Source organism: Primulina huaijiensis, chromosome 12 (genome assembly GCF_012295235.1).
Source record: "Primulina huaijiensis isolate GDHJ02 chromosome 12, ASM1229523v2, whole genome shotgun sequence".
In the NCBI taxonomy this organism is placed as follows: domain Eukaryota; kingdom Viridiplantae; phylum Streptophyta; class Magnoliopsida; order Lamiales; family Gesneriaceae; genus Primulina; species Primulina huaijiensis.
In genome coordinates, this window is record NC_133317.1 from 1175214 (window position 1) to 1190888 (window position 15675).

General features: G+C 34.7%; 3 protein-coding genes across 3 annotated transcripts; 2 read left to right on the forward strand and 1 right to left on the reverse strand.

Annotated features, from left to right (window-relative positions):
* Positions 1–749: 749 nt before the first annotated feature.
* On the reverse strand, positions 750–3430 carry LOC140990616 (transcription factor VIP1-like). The gene is made up of 4 exons (XM_073460394.1): positions 2841–3430; positions 2500–2632; positions 1254–1338; positions 750–1170 (listed from the first exon to the last, which is right to left on the reverse strand). The coding sequence occupies exons 1-4, from the start codon at positions 3335–3337 to the stop codon at positions 923–925; spliced, it is 963 nt and encodes a 320-aa protein (XP_073316495.1). The 5' UTR covers positions 3338–3430; the 3' UTR covers positions 750–922.
* A 4305-nt stretch (positions 3431–7735) lies between these two features.
* LOC140990536 (vacuolar iron transporter homolog 1-like) lies at positions 7736–8654 on the forward strand. The gene has a single exon (XM_073460265.1). It carries the CDS (start codon positions 7869–7871, stop codon positions 8538–8540), a length of 672 nt encoding a protein of 223 aa, XP_073316366.1. The 5' UTR covers positions 7736–7868; the 3' UTR covers positions 8541–8654.
* Positions 8655–11687: 3033 nt separating this feature from the next.
* Positions 11688–15055, forward strand: LOC140989758 (actin-7-like). Its single transcript, XM_073459143.1, has 5 exons — positions 11688–11820; positions 13292–13362; positions 13466–13859; positions 13940–14553; positions 14690–15055. Exons 2-5 carry the CDS (start codon positions 13303–13305, stop codon positions 14753–14755), a joined length of 1134 nt encoding a protein of 377 aa, XP_073315244.1. The 5' UTR covers positions 11688–11820; positions 13292–13302; the 3' UTR covers positions 14756–15055.
* Positions 15056–15675: the final 620 nt, after the last annotated feature.

The following is a 15675-nucleotide window of genomic DNA, read 5'->3' on the forward strand; positions in this document are numbered from 1 at the left end:
GTGACTGCCAAAAGATTCTAAACCTTATAAGGGCGGATCAAGAGGGTTTTTTGATGGAGATAGGCTATAAAAATTTAGAAAAACTACATAGGAAATTTATGTTATTTCAGAGGAGACAACGGTTGTCATTGTCAGTATTTTGTTGTGAAGATTACGCCATCGTGCTTTCTAACTCTCTTGGCATCATATTTTTGGAAATTAGTTTCATTGTTGGACATACGGATGATGAGATATTACTTGAAATTATATTTGACTAACGTGGAATATAGCTAATAGCAAGTAACGTTTTTTCCATTAATTTGTTTGGCGAACTCAATGTATCAGCTATTGTGGTTTGAATCAGACCTTTTTTGTCTTTTCCATGTCAATGCTGTTTTCTTGTGGATAAGCCAGTTTTGGCATTGTATTCAACCATATTTGTCATATGTGATATTGTAGCCACTTATTTTTTGGCTTCATTAGTTCAGATGGATTATACTATGTAGTTGGCGATACATATCATGGTCGACGAGCCAATCAATGGGTGTGCAGCTGTGCATTGACAACTCGAGTTGACCTTTCTTCTCCTAATCCCTACATTCATTAGGATGACCAGACTCGATTTGCGTTAGCGTACAGAATAGGCATGAGCTTGTAATGTTTTCTCGGGAATGCCCTTCTCACTCTCTACTCACTTTTTTTATCTATATAATTTATTTATTGATCAAAAAAATAAAGAAATGGGAAAGACCAGGCCATCAAGCGGCGAATTAGAGCTTCGAACTTATAAGTTCATTGAGATTTAGTAATATATATGGCTTCATTTGTATCTCTAGAGCGAATACATGATAAAATGACTTATCTAATCACAACCTTACATACGTGGAAACACATGTATACACGTATATACAAGATTCTAATAACACGATATATATGAGATGTATCAAGCCATCCTATTGAAATCTTGGAAACTAGGTTGGGCCAGCCTGCCATGCCTAGGAGTATTCGGATCGGATTGAGGTATTTGAAAATGTTGTTGCTGCTGTGGCTGCTGGTTGCCAAAGTAATGGTAAGCTTGTGGTTGAGAGGAATACTGGGAGGACAAACCTCGGGTATTCCCATTGGCAGACGGAATTTGTCCAGCTGCAATCTTAAGTCGCTGAAGTTCATCTTTTAATGTTTCATTCAACGCTGAAATTCAAGTAGCCATGCTTGTGAATTTGGTGTATCAAATTATCGGTATTTGAGACTTGGAGAAATTAAGCAGAACATACCATCTCTAAGGTGTGCTTGCTGCTCCAAAGCTTGCAACTTTAGTTTAAGTTCCTTGTTTTCAGTAGACAAGCCAGTCGTATCTCTCTGCATTGTGTGAAAATAATATATGATAAACAAGTTCTTAAGATATTCAATGTTAAAATTGCTATTTTGCTTTGATTCTCGTGGTAAAGCTAAAACAGGCCTAGCAAATGCAACAGATTCTTCAAACATAAATTAAGATGATTTAGTTCAAGTTTGTAATTAACGAGAGGCTCTATATGCTTGATGACTTTTGCATCTACAATATATAATTTGACAAAAGGTAAATAGTATTTTGATTAATCCTGGTTTATCTTATGCCTTACAATTCTGATAAGCTTTGTGATTAATTGTGATTTATAATGCGAGAAGCTTTATCAGAGGATTCCACTACATAAAATTCTGGTATCTACATCACAATAGTCTTGTGTCAAAAACAAGGTCATATATACCTGACTTGCGTGAATTTTTCAACTTATGTTTGGCCACGAATGCTCTTGATATGCATTAAGAAATGTGCAACGTGAAACATATCACTAACATAAAACCTCGATAAGCATCTTGCTTAAAACTATGTTTCTTATAAGTAGGTCATGACATGGGTATACTATGGCCACCACTGCGGCTCACATATTTTATTACAAAACAATTTACAATACTAAAACATGTTAAACAGTGAGCGAAGTGATATGTGACGGTGTGAATCTGTAAAAGATCATTCTACAGACAAAAAGTTATCGACCATTCAGAAATAAGCCGCAGTCATGAAGAAAAAATTCAGAGCCTATATAATGGTAAAATGCTTGGGACGAAGCACATGCGGCATACCTTAACCATGAAGCCCAAGCTTGGAGTGCTTTAAAAGTGTATGCACATTGCGCTTCAAATAACTTTGGGTAAAACTTAACTCTTAAACCATTTTAGACGGCTAAGCCCAGTATTTAAAGAACTCCGTACGGCTATCGGACAGCCTCCATAAAGAGTCAGTAAGTTCAATAAAACAATCACCCGAAGCAATTCCACAAGAAATTGATTCTATACCATACAAGACAGTGGGACCGTGTTCTTGTGATTGAGTTAGTTCCCGTTATTCTTTTAAGCACACCATTCCAATGAAAAATCAGAACTATTTTAACTGATTTCAATAAAAACTATGGAGCTGCAGAGGAAGCAGGCAATCGTTTTTGTTCACTTTAACAATTACAGGAAGCAATAATAAAATACCTGCAACAATGTGATCTGAGCTGATAGTGTGGTTGCTTCAGTCTGCAGAGTCTGCACTTTCCTCTCCAACTCACTTGTGTACCTAACTTTTCGCTCTTTCGATCGCGCAGCAGATTGCCTATTCGCCAGAATTCTATAAAGGAAGAGTTCTCAGCTAAGACTTGGAATCGTGACAAGGATCCTCCGTATTTCGTATCCGACCCAAGAGAATAAGGGAAAATTTATTTTAAAGATCAACAAACTAAGGAACATCCATCCATACATTTTCAAGAAGTTCCATAAACAAAAGATATCTCAGAAATCCAGTAAATAACAGGTCAACGCAGTGATAAAAATCAAACCTTTTTGCTCTCTTGGGGTCAATCAAAGCAATCTCGGCGAGTCTATCAGCAGCCATAGCCTTCTTCGAATTGGAGTCCAAGTCAGACGACGTCGCACTTGAATACCCATCCATGGAATTGCTATGCCTGTGCTTCGGCCTGGACGGAGCCGCTTCCGAACCCGGCATCGGGCCGTCTAGTCCAAGGCCATCGAAAAAATCCGCGTCCACCGACAGGCTCCTCAAGTGTAAGTTCGACCTGGGTTCATCAGTTTTGTTTAGGTGAGCAGACGGCGGCGGCGGCGGACCATTGGGGATGAGTGAAGGTGGGTGAGGGGGCAGGTCGAGGTTGAGGTCTGCAACGACGTCGTCAAGGAGGATGTCATCGAGGTCATGGAATCGGAAGAAGGTGTCGGAGTGGGCCCGGCGGTGATGGGAACCACGGGTCGGGGTGTCTGCCATCTGGTCCAGGTCGACCCGGCCCGGAAATATGGGCTTTGTGGCAAACTCCGGCTCCATTATTTCATTTGTTATCCAATCCAAGATTAAAATAAATAAAAAAAGAAGTGGTGTTGGGCGACTATGAGTTTTGTTCTCTGGAGTGGAGAGGAAGAAAGAAACAATTTTGGTTGGAAAATGTGCTTTGACTAATATTGGAGCTGTCCACATCTTATTTTTATATTATATATAGAGATCATACCATGTGGCAGTTGATAGGGTGACATGCACGTGTGTGTGTGTGTGTGTGTGTANCATGGGATTAATGTTATTGATGAGATGACAGAAAATCAGCTGATTCAATCCTCATGATTTATAGATTTGGATCTTCTACTGTGTTGAAAACATAACAATTGGCACTTTTTACACGAGATGATCACATGATCATCTCGTTTAATTTGACAACTTTTTAAATTTATCTCATATGGTGTGATGTTCCCAAGATGATCATGTGATCATTTCGTGTAAAAAGTGCACAACATCGAGTGTTGTGTTTTCAACACAGTAGATGATCCAAATCTATGATTTATAGAGTTTATAAATTATATATGCATCGATGCGTTTATAAACATATTACATAAATCAAAATTAGGTTTCATCGCCCCTTACGCGTTTTAATTGATTATATTATATTAATTTGGCTTATTATTTCTATTTGAAAGTTTATAACCGAACTTTTGAATTTTAAGAAGACAATTTAATTTATCATTAATTATTAATCAATAAAGGTGTAAACAAAATTTACGTATGCATGCATGGATTTACGATAACCATACACAATATTTGCCTCCGAACAATCCGATTCTGATTTTGTACACCGACTAAATTAGTTTTCTCAATGTCCAAAATTAATATTGGCTCCAAATTAATATATCCGGGTCCAGCATTATATGTGAATAATGAACTTAATACGAAGTTTTCTAGTTCATTCTTTAGACTTAATTACAACCTAGTAGGGGTAGGTACGGTACGGTATACCGTACCGAACTATGGTACCGTATACCGTACCGTAAATATCGGTATGGAAAAACCGATACCGGAAATTCGGTATACCGAATTTTCGATATGAAAAAGTTCATACCGGATACTATATCGACACCGAAAATTTTGTCGGTATACCGAAAAAATGTCGGTATACCGAAAATATTATCGGTATACCAAACTTAAATTTTAAAAAATAATAATAAAAAAATTATTTTCGGTATTTCGGTATATACCGAAATACCGAAAAAAAATAATTACGTACCGATACCGAAAATTTCGGTACTTTTTCGGTATTTTTTCGATACGGTATTTCGATGTTTCGGTATATTTTCCCAGCCCTACAACTTAGTCACTCACATTAATTAATTTAAGTTTTGTTTTGTTAATAAACTCATGAACCTCTTGATTAATTGTCTTTTATGCACGAGCTTCGGTTCGAAGTTCATTTGAATATGATCTCGAGTATCTTATTTTGGTTCAAACATAGTTTTTTTTTCCGTTTTCAGATGGGATTAATCCCATTGCAATATAATTTTACTGCCGACTCGACTTGGTATTTGAGATTTTTTTCTGAATAATTATTTGAAACATTTTAATATTATAATCATCGATAAAATAAAATAAAAAAGGAATAAATAGTCATATTCCATCCTTGAAGACGGTTGGTCAATTTAATGATAATTTCATGCGGCATAAGTGGAATGGGTGTATTCCAAAATTTTAAAAATATTGAAAAGTGAGAGAACACAGAAATGAAATTGTGGACAATATTTATATACTTAATTTGAAGTGTTGGTGGCATTCATGTGGATTGCATACTCGTTCCCATGTACAAATATTACTCATTCCCCAATTTTTTGTGTCTCTGTCCTTTCCCCCTTGTAAATTGGTGTTTTCCTCTTCATCAATCCAATATCTTTATTGATTCCACTCAATCATGTCAAATTCAACCAATTAAATTAGGTTACTAAGCCAATAATATTCTATCATGGTTGGTGATATGTTTAAGTGAACAATAACATAATTATTTTTAACATTAATTATGAAAAAATTCGAGCCAGATATCAGATAAAACATTTATATATAATCTCATCGTTCACACCAAATAGTATGTGTCTATTAAGTTTCTTAAGTTACGTACCTGTTCACACCAAATAGTATGTGTCTATTAAGTTCCTTAAGTTACGTACCTATTCAATATACACATTACGTTGAACAGATGAGTGTTCTAGATGTCTATTAAATTGAGTAGGTATTTTGAAAGACGGTATGGTCAACTATATATGTCCATATTTATAATAACAAGTAATATATTTGACATAATAGTAATATTTTTTGGAAGATGACCCAAATAAAAGATCTGTTTCACAAATTTTGTGTGTGTAAATTACACCAGGCAACAATGCAAATATTTAATCAAATTAAAATCGGATGGATTCTGCCAGTTTTCAAATATTTTGCCGTATCTTGAAACAGAATGTAGACTTTTCACCTGCAAAGTTAAATAAACCTTTTATACAATTTGTTAACGATAGTAATATCTTGGATCTTTGAATCTGATTAAAGTATCTAATTTTAATTATAATTTCTAACTAAATAAAAAATGACGAAAAATGTAGAGGGAATTGATAGGTAATTTAACAAGAACAAAAACTTCGATGATACGGTTTCACAGTTCAATTTTGTCAAAATATAAAAACTACATTTTCCAATACAAAAAGAAATAAACTAATTTTATTTCTAAGTCAAGAGAAGGATTAGATTAAATGTCAATTATTAGATGCAATGCAAATTACTGGAGATCGAGTAGTTCAAGCCATAGCGAACCTGGTGCAATGGATAGTAAGCAGTTTCAATCTAAATAAATAATAATCAAATTTTATGTATTTTTATTCAAAACTAACATCTTTTTTAAATAAAAAAAAAAAAAAACCGAGCTCGATCGCCCCAGAAAACTTTTAATAAAATAAAAAATTAATAAATAACAAGAAAAACTAACAGAGATGAAAAGGAATTTAACCTAAAAGTGATGGTTGGACATCCGCATTCGTTCGTGCTTTTCTCATGAATCAGCCGAGTCTGTTATGTACAGTTTACAATTCCTTTACGAATTGAATTCTTACGTTAGAATGCATGTGATTCTTAGCTAATTGTCTGCCAACTGGAAATCTCGTTCTGTAATAAACAATGTTTCTTATGCACGACGACTCTTCTCACGCATCATCGGTACATTCAAAAAAGAAAAGACTTTGTTTTTTTTTTTTTTTATCAGAAAAATAAATTTGTGGTTTTAAAATATACTACAAATGAAAATCTTTAAGTATACGTCTATTGTCATAAGCACGATAATTATTGCTATATATGAAACAGATAATATATATGAATCAGATTCGTTTCCAATTGAAAAGTGACTCCACCAGTAATTGCTTCAATTTATTTTTAGAGAAAGAATCTACATTTAGCAAAAGATTTTTGTAATTTAGCTTAATGTTTCATGAGTGGACGATCAAAGGATTAAATTCAAATACGTGTTGGTAATAGCTTCCTGAAATATATAAAGCTGATATGTTTTGATCGCATTATGTCTCCATATTTATCTGGGATTACGACACTTTTTCTTTATTTTTTTAAAAGTTAATTTTATGGGTGATTTTATCCAAATATGCAGTTTTTTAAATAAATTAAGTGAGACGCTTCTCTCGTTACAAATCTTTGATGAACCGTATAAACACCATGATCAAGTGGCTAGCAAATATATACAGAGAGAGAGAGAGAGAGAGAGAGATTAAACTCACTGGCGTAGAGAAGTAAAAGTTCACGAAATTAGATTTACAAATAGATTTCCTGATGGTATAAGCAACCAGCAAATGCCAATTGATAACCCATTATCCAATTGTCTAAATCAGAATGGAACGTCAACAAAAATAATAATGTATAAAAAAGAAAGAATTACAAGTAAATATGTTTAGAATAAAATAGGTATATAGTTAATTGTACATTAATAATCAGTTCTCAAGTTTGCAACGAGGTCTTGGTTCGAGATTTAATTGTAACAAACTCATCTCAGACTCAACAGAGAAAACTTTATATCTATAAATGTGATTTTTTTCTGCATTGTCTTATTTTCTTACCGAATTTATGTTGACAACATATTTCCGATCGTTATATGTTTAAACATGAGGATAACATAAACATTAGCTATATACGTAAAAAAATTTAAAACTTTATTTTTACAATATAGTTTCTCTAGTCTTATATTTATTTCACTAAATTAATTGAATATTCACCTCACACATAAAATATTTTTAAACAAAATTCCTTGTCAAATTATTGGATTTATGAGAATATGCATGCTTATGTAAAGATCCAATGTGTCCGTATTTCAAATAGAAAATATATAACACTGTTAATACACCTATTCAAACCCTAACTCCACTTATTTCTCTACTATTGCTCAACTTTGCCTTCTATAAGTACCATGGCGGAAGGAGTGTGTCTACCACACTCATCTTCTTAACATCACATTAAAATTACTGAAATTCCAATTTCCACTATCTCACATTCTTCAATGGCTGCAAACCAAACACAAAACCCTGATATCCGATTCCCTCTTCCAGTTGACCATTCTCGGCAAATGGCCCTGAACCTCGAAGAAAACCAAGAATTTGACTACTCGAAACGGTCCCAGTGGCTGCGCGCTGCTGTTTTAGGCGCCAATGATGGCCTCGTCTCCACAGCATCATTAATGATGGGAGTCGGAGCTGTCAAACAAGACATCAAAGCCATGATTCTGACAGGTTTTGCAGGCCTGGTAGCCGGTGCATGTTCCATGGCGATTGGAGAATTTGTATCCGTTTACTCACAGCTTGATATAGAACTGGCTCAAACGAAGAGAGACAGGAAAAGGGCCGCGGCTGGAGTAGCGCAAGAAGTTGATCATGAAAGCAACGAGAGTCTGACGAATCCAATGCAAGCTGCTGCAGCATCAGCTTTGGCGTTTTGCGTGGGGGCGATGGTCCCGCTGCTTGCTGCTTCTTTTATAAAGGGGTACTGGGTGAGGACTGGTGTAGTGGTGGCGGCCGTCAGCGTCGCCCTGGCTGTTTTTGGGTGGTTAGGGGCCGTGTTGGGGCGGGCTCCTGTGGTGCGATCGGCGGCGAGGGTCTTGGTTGGAGGGTGGTTCGCCATGGCCATAACATTCGGTTTGACCAAGCTGATTGGTTCCAGGGGCCTTTCTAGCTAGGAAGCATTATTGGGTTAATTAATTTGCTCTGTAATCTGTATGTATCGGTATTGTAATGGAAATAATTTGTTAATTATAAAGCGTGGATTCCTCCTACTTTCTCATTTAATAATGATAATATCAATCCATTATTCCATTTATTATCTCTTTAAAAAAAATTAAGGAACACTTTTTTATTAGTAATATGCTTTATAAAAATTAATAATGATATTTGTAATAATAATATTTATCATATTAATAGTAAAAAATTTAAAAAAAAAATTAGACCGACATACATATTTTATATTTTTTCGAAAACTAAAAACCACATTTTTAAACAATTAAGGAATTTTTTTTAGAAAAATAATTAGAATATAACTTTTCTAAATGATAAATAACCTAATATTTTAAAAATAAAGATTTTTTTATAAAAAAAAATAGTTGATCGATTCACTTCAAATTAGTGCACTTGAACTCCAACTCTCATTATTTGGTATGTACGGGTCGATTGGGTGAGTTGGATAGGTAATCTACCGAGCAGATATGTGTATTTTTTCTCTGAATATTTTTAGCCCGATGGGATGAGCTCGGGTGGCCTGGCATGTACAGTGAGTAATCTTGACCAAATAGGATGACCTCGGGTGGCTTGGCCTGTGAGTACTCTATACTGGGTATGATGAACTCAGGTAGCCTAGTCTGACAGGTGATTACTCTGGACTGGGTATGATGAGCTTGGTTGCCCTGTCTAGGCTTGTACTATGAGTACTCTTGACTAAGTAATTAAGATGAACTCGGGTCAGATAATCTGCACAAACTCAACAAGAAAATGTCAGTGGGCGCCGGAAACCCCCTACTCCGATGTTCCACACTAAGTAGAGAGATAATTTATTGAGTACAGTGTAATGCAATATCTCATGTCCCAAATGAATGAGCAAACATGGGTACTTATAAGGGAGAAGATAACCTCGATTGCAATGCCTGGACGATCTTCCTGATTAAACATTTACATATGCCCTGCATTCTGACAATAGGCACGACGACCCATAGTGTCTATGGTCTTGTAGTGGACACTGATTTGTCATGTTAATAATTTCGAGGTATGATGACCTATATTTATGGGCCCGACTCTCATCTCCTCATGGCTGACTCGGACAGTTCCTGTTGGTGACCGAATAAGGTGAGCTCGGGTCGGGTGCCCTGGAAATGTGTAAGGGAACGGACCCCTCGATTACCCGTGGACAAGATCCACGATCACTTAATTTAATTTTCTCGGATATCTCGTCTTGCCTGGTCAGAGAAGACTAGTGCTGCAAGTGTCCGGAATGCCAAGGACTTCCTTGCATGGCCAAACACATTTTCCACATGGGCAGTATCATTCAACCATGTCTCGCTCGATCAAGAATAAGAAACAGACTTGTATGAGTCCATAGTGGTTTAATATGTTTCTCGGGTTGTTGCATGCCCGTTGTTTAAATATGTTTTTTTTTTTATTTTGATTGACTTCCACTTGATCTTCTCTTGATTTCTCGGGACAAACTCTGGATTGATCCTGCTTTTTCCATGGCATCACCAAATAATATGAATAGCATAAAAACGTACTGTTTATGTGAAATTCCTTCTACCGAATAAAAATGCCGTGTTTTAGCTTATAGATTATCTTTTGAGGGCTAAATTAAATATAAATAATATATTTTTATTTAAAAACCTGCATAGAATATTAATAAGGAAAATACTATAATAATTATGATACATATATATAAACACACACATGGGATACAATAACAAATATTATATAGTTTAGGTTACGTGTTTTGTCCCGCATATTTCTTGAATTTGTTATAAATTTTCCAAATTTTTATTAGTCATTGTTATTGACCAAATAGATTTAAATTAATTTCATTTACTTGTAATTTCTAATTTTATTTTATGAGGAGAATTATGAATAACAATTTTTCCCACAGATTTGGAGCCCCGCATGAAAAATCTGAAATGGGGTGGGTTCGGGGATTTTTGAAATCTCCGAAACAAATCAAGGATGGATTTTGGAATGTCAATACACATTCCCGAGCCAGCCCCAAGCCCCCGATAATGATATCATTATTATTACTCACCTAATAATTAACAAAAAAACTTAAATTCATAACATTTAAATCTCGTTCATGATCCGGATATGGGAGCCAAAGAGGACTTAATCCTCGTGGGGATTAAATATGGAATCCCCGATTAGAAAAAACGGGAATTAAGATCCGTGTTCTATGTTTTCCTCTATGCAAATTTAATTATTTATATTGTCAAAATTGAGTTTTAGTTGTGTAATTTCAATTTTAGTCATTTTTATTCAATAATACACTACTAACAGAGACTTGCCACAAGCCAACAACCATTCTTCACACTTAGAAAGCAAAAAAAAAATTTGTATTTTCAAAAACTTCTTTATTAAATTAATATTTTTTCTTAAAAAAAAAAGGCAATTATGTGTTGATGGGCCACTTCGAATTTATGGGCCAAAATTGATGGGATTGAACTTTAAGGCAATCTCATCCAAAAGTGAAATGGAACGCACCAATTTAAGATAGTATTTTAATATGATATTAATTAACCTAGTAAAGTAGTAGTAATTCACTCCAAAAACTTTTTTTTCCCTTTTGGATAAGGTTCGAGAACAAGGTTTGAAAATTCAAAAAGTATGAAAACTAGGAATGTGTGTGTGTGTATATATATATATATAAAATAAAATATTACAGCTGACGAACGGCTCGCGAATTATCGAACAAAATAATTTTGGCTTGAGTTCGACTAAAAAGTTCGAACATGTTCAAATTTGATTCAAGTTCGATAAATTTGAATATAAATCAAATATTTATTAAAACGACTCGAAAAATTAATGACTTGATTTGTTTATCGTCCTAATCTATATCTATGTGTATATTGGTATTCCGAAAGCGATGTAAAAATGATAAAAGAATGTTGAAGAAACATGCAAGTTGTATTTGATTAATAATATATTTTTTGGTGCATAACATTTTAATAATGATATAGTATACATTAAATTTTAGTTATTATCATTATCAATAATATCTAGCAAATAAATGTGAAACTTCATTTGCATTTAATTTGAATGTCATTTCATTTCCATACGGAGAATCATCATATTATTATTATTATTATTTTTTTTTTTTTTATCTCTCCCACCAAAACATTCTCATTTCCAACTTCTTGTGCACTCAGTTACTAAATAAAGTTCAACTTTCGTTCGCTTTTGTACTGTAAAGCTGAAACAGATTATCTTCAAGAATCAGAGGTGAGCTTAGATCTCGATCTTCCAATTATTTGTTTCTACTGTTTAGATTTTCTGATCTCCAGTTTCATTTTGTTTTTCCGGATTCCTGCCACTTTGAGGTATAGTTCATGATTAGGGGAAAAGGGTTCTGCTAAAGATCCGATCTGTGTGGATATTTGTGTGTTGTTGATAAGTTATTTGCATGTTGATGTTGGATTTTAATCGGTTAAAGCATGAAATATTTATTTTCTATTGAATATTAATTCTCTTTCAGGTGAAAAAGATTGAGCTTTGAGCAGGAATGGATGAGATTATATTTTTATAATATAGAGTTTGAAGTAAAATGAATGTATCATTTCTTTATGTTTGTTTTTGTGATGGTTATGTGCTCTGTATTTGGCAATCAATTATCAAAACTAACTAATAGTTACCGTAGACGATCTTCTTACCCTTGAAATTCACTGAGAAATCGGGTTAGGAAATATATAGAAGGCCAAAAAGATATAATGGGATTATGCCTAAATTTTTCTTTTGGGACAAGAATATTTTACCTGTAGTCAATGGTGGGAAAATGAGAATAATTCATCTTATGCTGTCTTTCAGGAAAAAGAAAGTGTAATACAAGATTACTTTCTTTTGAGGAAATCGTTTCATTCATTTTTGTTATGTTGTATTTTTAGGCAATTTTCCTTGACCTTATTTTATAAATGATCATACCATGTGTGTAATATATTTGTCTCAAAATAAATGTTTTATTGTTTGCATGTGTGTTTGTAATAAAAATAGATCTATCTACCACATTTAGAGATTGTAGGAATTGAGACTATTGTATGTTATAATCCTATGATAAGTTTGTTAGTTTTCTTTTACAGTTTTGCATACGCTTTTTGATACACTCCCCTTTAATTAATTGTGTGTACATATACTATTTCGACATACGAACAAACTTGAAAAAACGAAAAAACTTGAGTAGATAATTAATGTAATATTTATGACAAATTTAAGTAAAAAATATTCAAACATACATAGCTGTTATGCTGTATCATTATTTATTGAATAAAATTAATAAAAAGTCATCTTCAAAAGAAAATAATCATAAATCACGCCTTTTTCCTGCTGAAATCATGAACATAATTCTCAACATACGAATGTCTTTTTTGTTAGTAAATTTTACATGAACTGTAAAAAATTGCTTTTGAAGAACTTTTAGCATAAAATGATTTTTCCTTATTTGTTATACCATGGACTGTAGTTAAATATATTCTATTTCAAAAGTAAAATTTAGGCATCACCCTGATCAGCATAGCAGTCTTTTTGTGTAATATTTTTTTGAAATTCCTTCTGGATTTTTCAATAAGCTTTAATAACAATAACATGGTCCTCTGCAGGAATTATGTCGGCAAATTGTGCTATTTTAGCTTCTTAAGTGGGAGATACTCTTTTTCGTATTCCTTCTGTGCCTGGAAATCTGATGCTTTTTATTTCTGTACAGCATAATACAATATGGCTGAAGCAGAGGATGTTCAACCCCTTGTTGTTGATAATGGTACCGGGATGGTCAAGGTGAGCTGTAAGATTTTTGCCTATTGCTTATCGGTCCTGTTTTGTCGGCTGGGAATTTGGTTTAATGCTTAATGTCTCTCAATGTGTTTCTTCTGTCCTACAGGCTGGATTTGCTGGGGATGATGCTCCGAGGGCCGTTTTCCCTAGTATAGTTGGTCGTCCCCGGCACACAGGTGTCATGGTTGGGATGGGGCAAAAGGATGCGTATGTTGGGGATGAAGCTCAATCTAAAAGAGGTATTCTCACCTTGAAGTACCCAATTGAGCATGGTATAGTTAGTAACTGGGACGACATGGAGAAGATTTGGCACCACACATTCTACAATGAACTCCGCGTTGCTCCTGAAGAGCATCCTGTTCTGCTGACGGAGGCACCTCTCAACCCCAAGGCGAATAGAGAGAAAATGACTCAAATTATGTTCGAAACTTTCAATGTACCGGCCATGTATGTTGCTATTCAGGCTGTTCTTTCACTATATGCTAGTGGCCGTACAACTGGTATGATGTATACCATTGATCTGAAAAGTGATGCGACTATTAGAAGTACACAAAATCCTTAAAACGTTATCTTTGAACAGGTATAGTACTTGATTCTGGTGATGGGGTGAGCCACACCGTTCCCATTTATGAGGGGTATGCGCTACCTCACGCTATTCTGCGGTTGGATCTTGCTGGTCGTGACCTCACTGATTGTCTCATGAAAATTCTGACTGAAAGAGGTTACATGTTTACCACCACAGCAGAACGAGAAATTGTGCGTGACGTGAAGGAGAAGCTTGCATATGTGGCCCTTGATTTTGAACAAGAATTGGAGACTGCAAAAAACAGCTCTTCTATAGAAAAAAATTACGAGCTTCCAGATGGACAAGTGATCACCATTGCTGCCGAGAGGTTCCGCTGCCCTGAAGTCTTGTTCCAGCCATCATTGATAGGAATGGAAGCTGCAGGAATTCATGAAACGACATATAATTCCATTATGAAATGTGATGTGGATATCAGGAAGGATCTATATGGAAATATCGTGCTCAGCGGTGGATCAACTATGTTCCCGGGTATTGCAGATCGCATGAGTAAGGAAATAACAGCTCTTGCTCCTAGCAGCATGAAGATTAAGGTTGTCGCACCTCCTGAGAGGAAGTATAGTGTCTGGATAGGAGGATCTATCCTTGCTTCCCTCAGTACTTTCCAACAGGTGACTGTTTTTCTTTAAAATACCCGATGTTTGTATAACTTAATTTGCATTTGTTGCCATTCTTGGATCCTCTGTCCCATATGTACATGATATTAGTATTGTGTCGCATAGTTTTCAAATTCTCTTGCTCTTGTAGATGTGGATCTCGAAAGGGGAGTACGATGAATCAGGTCCGGCAATCGTTCACAGGAAGTGTTTCTAAGCTGGTGAGTCTGGTTGTTGCAGTGTTGCTTATTTCATCGAGTGAGTTTTTTCTTTTATTTTTCTTGTTTGACTCGTATTATGGGTTCGCTTGCAATTTGAAAGTAACGAGGAAGTGATTGTAAGGTTTTTGTGTTTTGTCTGTATGTTAATAGTAATATTATTTATTGTCTTTTATTATTTTTGGCTTGTATAATCGTCGCTGCCTGTAATATTTGGCTGTGTGCTATTTAGCTTTGAAAGTGAAACCATCTTATGTTGGAAAGGGGTGGAGTGGATTTGTGGCAGCTGCCGGTGTCGATTTTCCCCTTTTCTGTGAACTGAACGTAGTTTTTATTATTATTACTTTTTATAATTAAAAATAAGGCTCCAATCACATTTCTAGAAATGGAAACAACGTAAAATATTTAAGAAATCCCCCTTGTTGAGAAACCCACCACCGTCATTCTGCATTGTTCATGTTTATGGTAAGAGATTCTTCTATATGACATCCATTGTCGGAAAGACTTATTTTTTTTTTTTTGCCCAAATATACTATTTTTGAAATTTCAAGTTTCAGGTATACCATATAAACCCATAGGATTCTCATCAATATAGAATTGTAACAAGAAGATTTCATTTTCACATGGCACCATTTGTTGTTTTTCAAAATAATTATGTATTATTTAATTAATACCGTTTTTGAAGGAAAATCCCATTCAATTAGATAGCACATTATCAGGGATACCAGTTATAACAAAAAAAAAGTTTTTGAAATGATATTTGAGTTAAACTGGTGAGGAATCAAATTTTCCTAGGCAGGAGATGGATGTGGTGAAGTGCAACGGAATAGATAGCGGCAGAGAATATTTACCTACATAATGAGTATGAATCTCTACCATAAAGATCAATTTTAAATATTTTAAAAAAGATTTTTTATTA

Coding starts and splice junctions, on each gene's coding strand:
- LOC140990616 (XM_073460394.1), bottom strand. CDS start 3,337: ATGGAGCCGGAGTTTGCCACAAAGCCCATATTTCCGGGCCGGGTCGAC. Junction 2,633..2,840: donor GACCCCAAGAGAGCAAAAAG/GTTTGATTTTTA, acceptor CTTCCTTTATAG/AATTCTGGCGAATAGGCAAT. Junction 1,171..1,253: donor GCAAGCACACCTTAGAGATG/GTATGTTCTGCT, acceptor CTTGAATTTCAG/CGTTGAATGAAACATTAAAA.
- LOC140990536 (XM_073460265.1), top strand. CDS start 7,869: ATGGCTGCAAACCAAACACAAAACCCTGATATCCGATTCCCTCTTCCA.
- LOC140989758 (XM_073459143.1), top strand. CDS start 13,303: ATGGCTGAAGCAGAGGATGTTCAACCCCTTGTTGTTGATAATGGTACC. Junction 13,860..13,939: donor TGCTAGTGGCCGTACAACTG/GTATGATGTATA, acceptor ATCTTTGAACAG/GTATAGTACTTGATTCTGGT. Junction 14,554..14,689: donor CCCTCAGTACTTTCCAACAG/GTGACTGTTTTT, acceptor TTGCTCTTGTAG/ATGTGGATCTCGAAAGGGGA.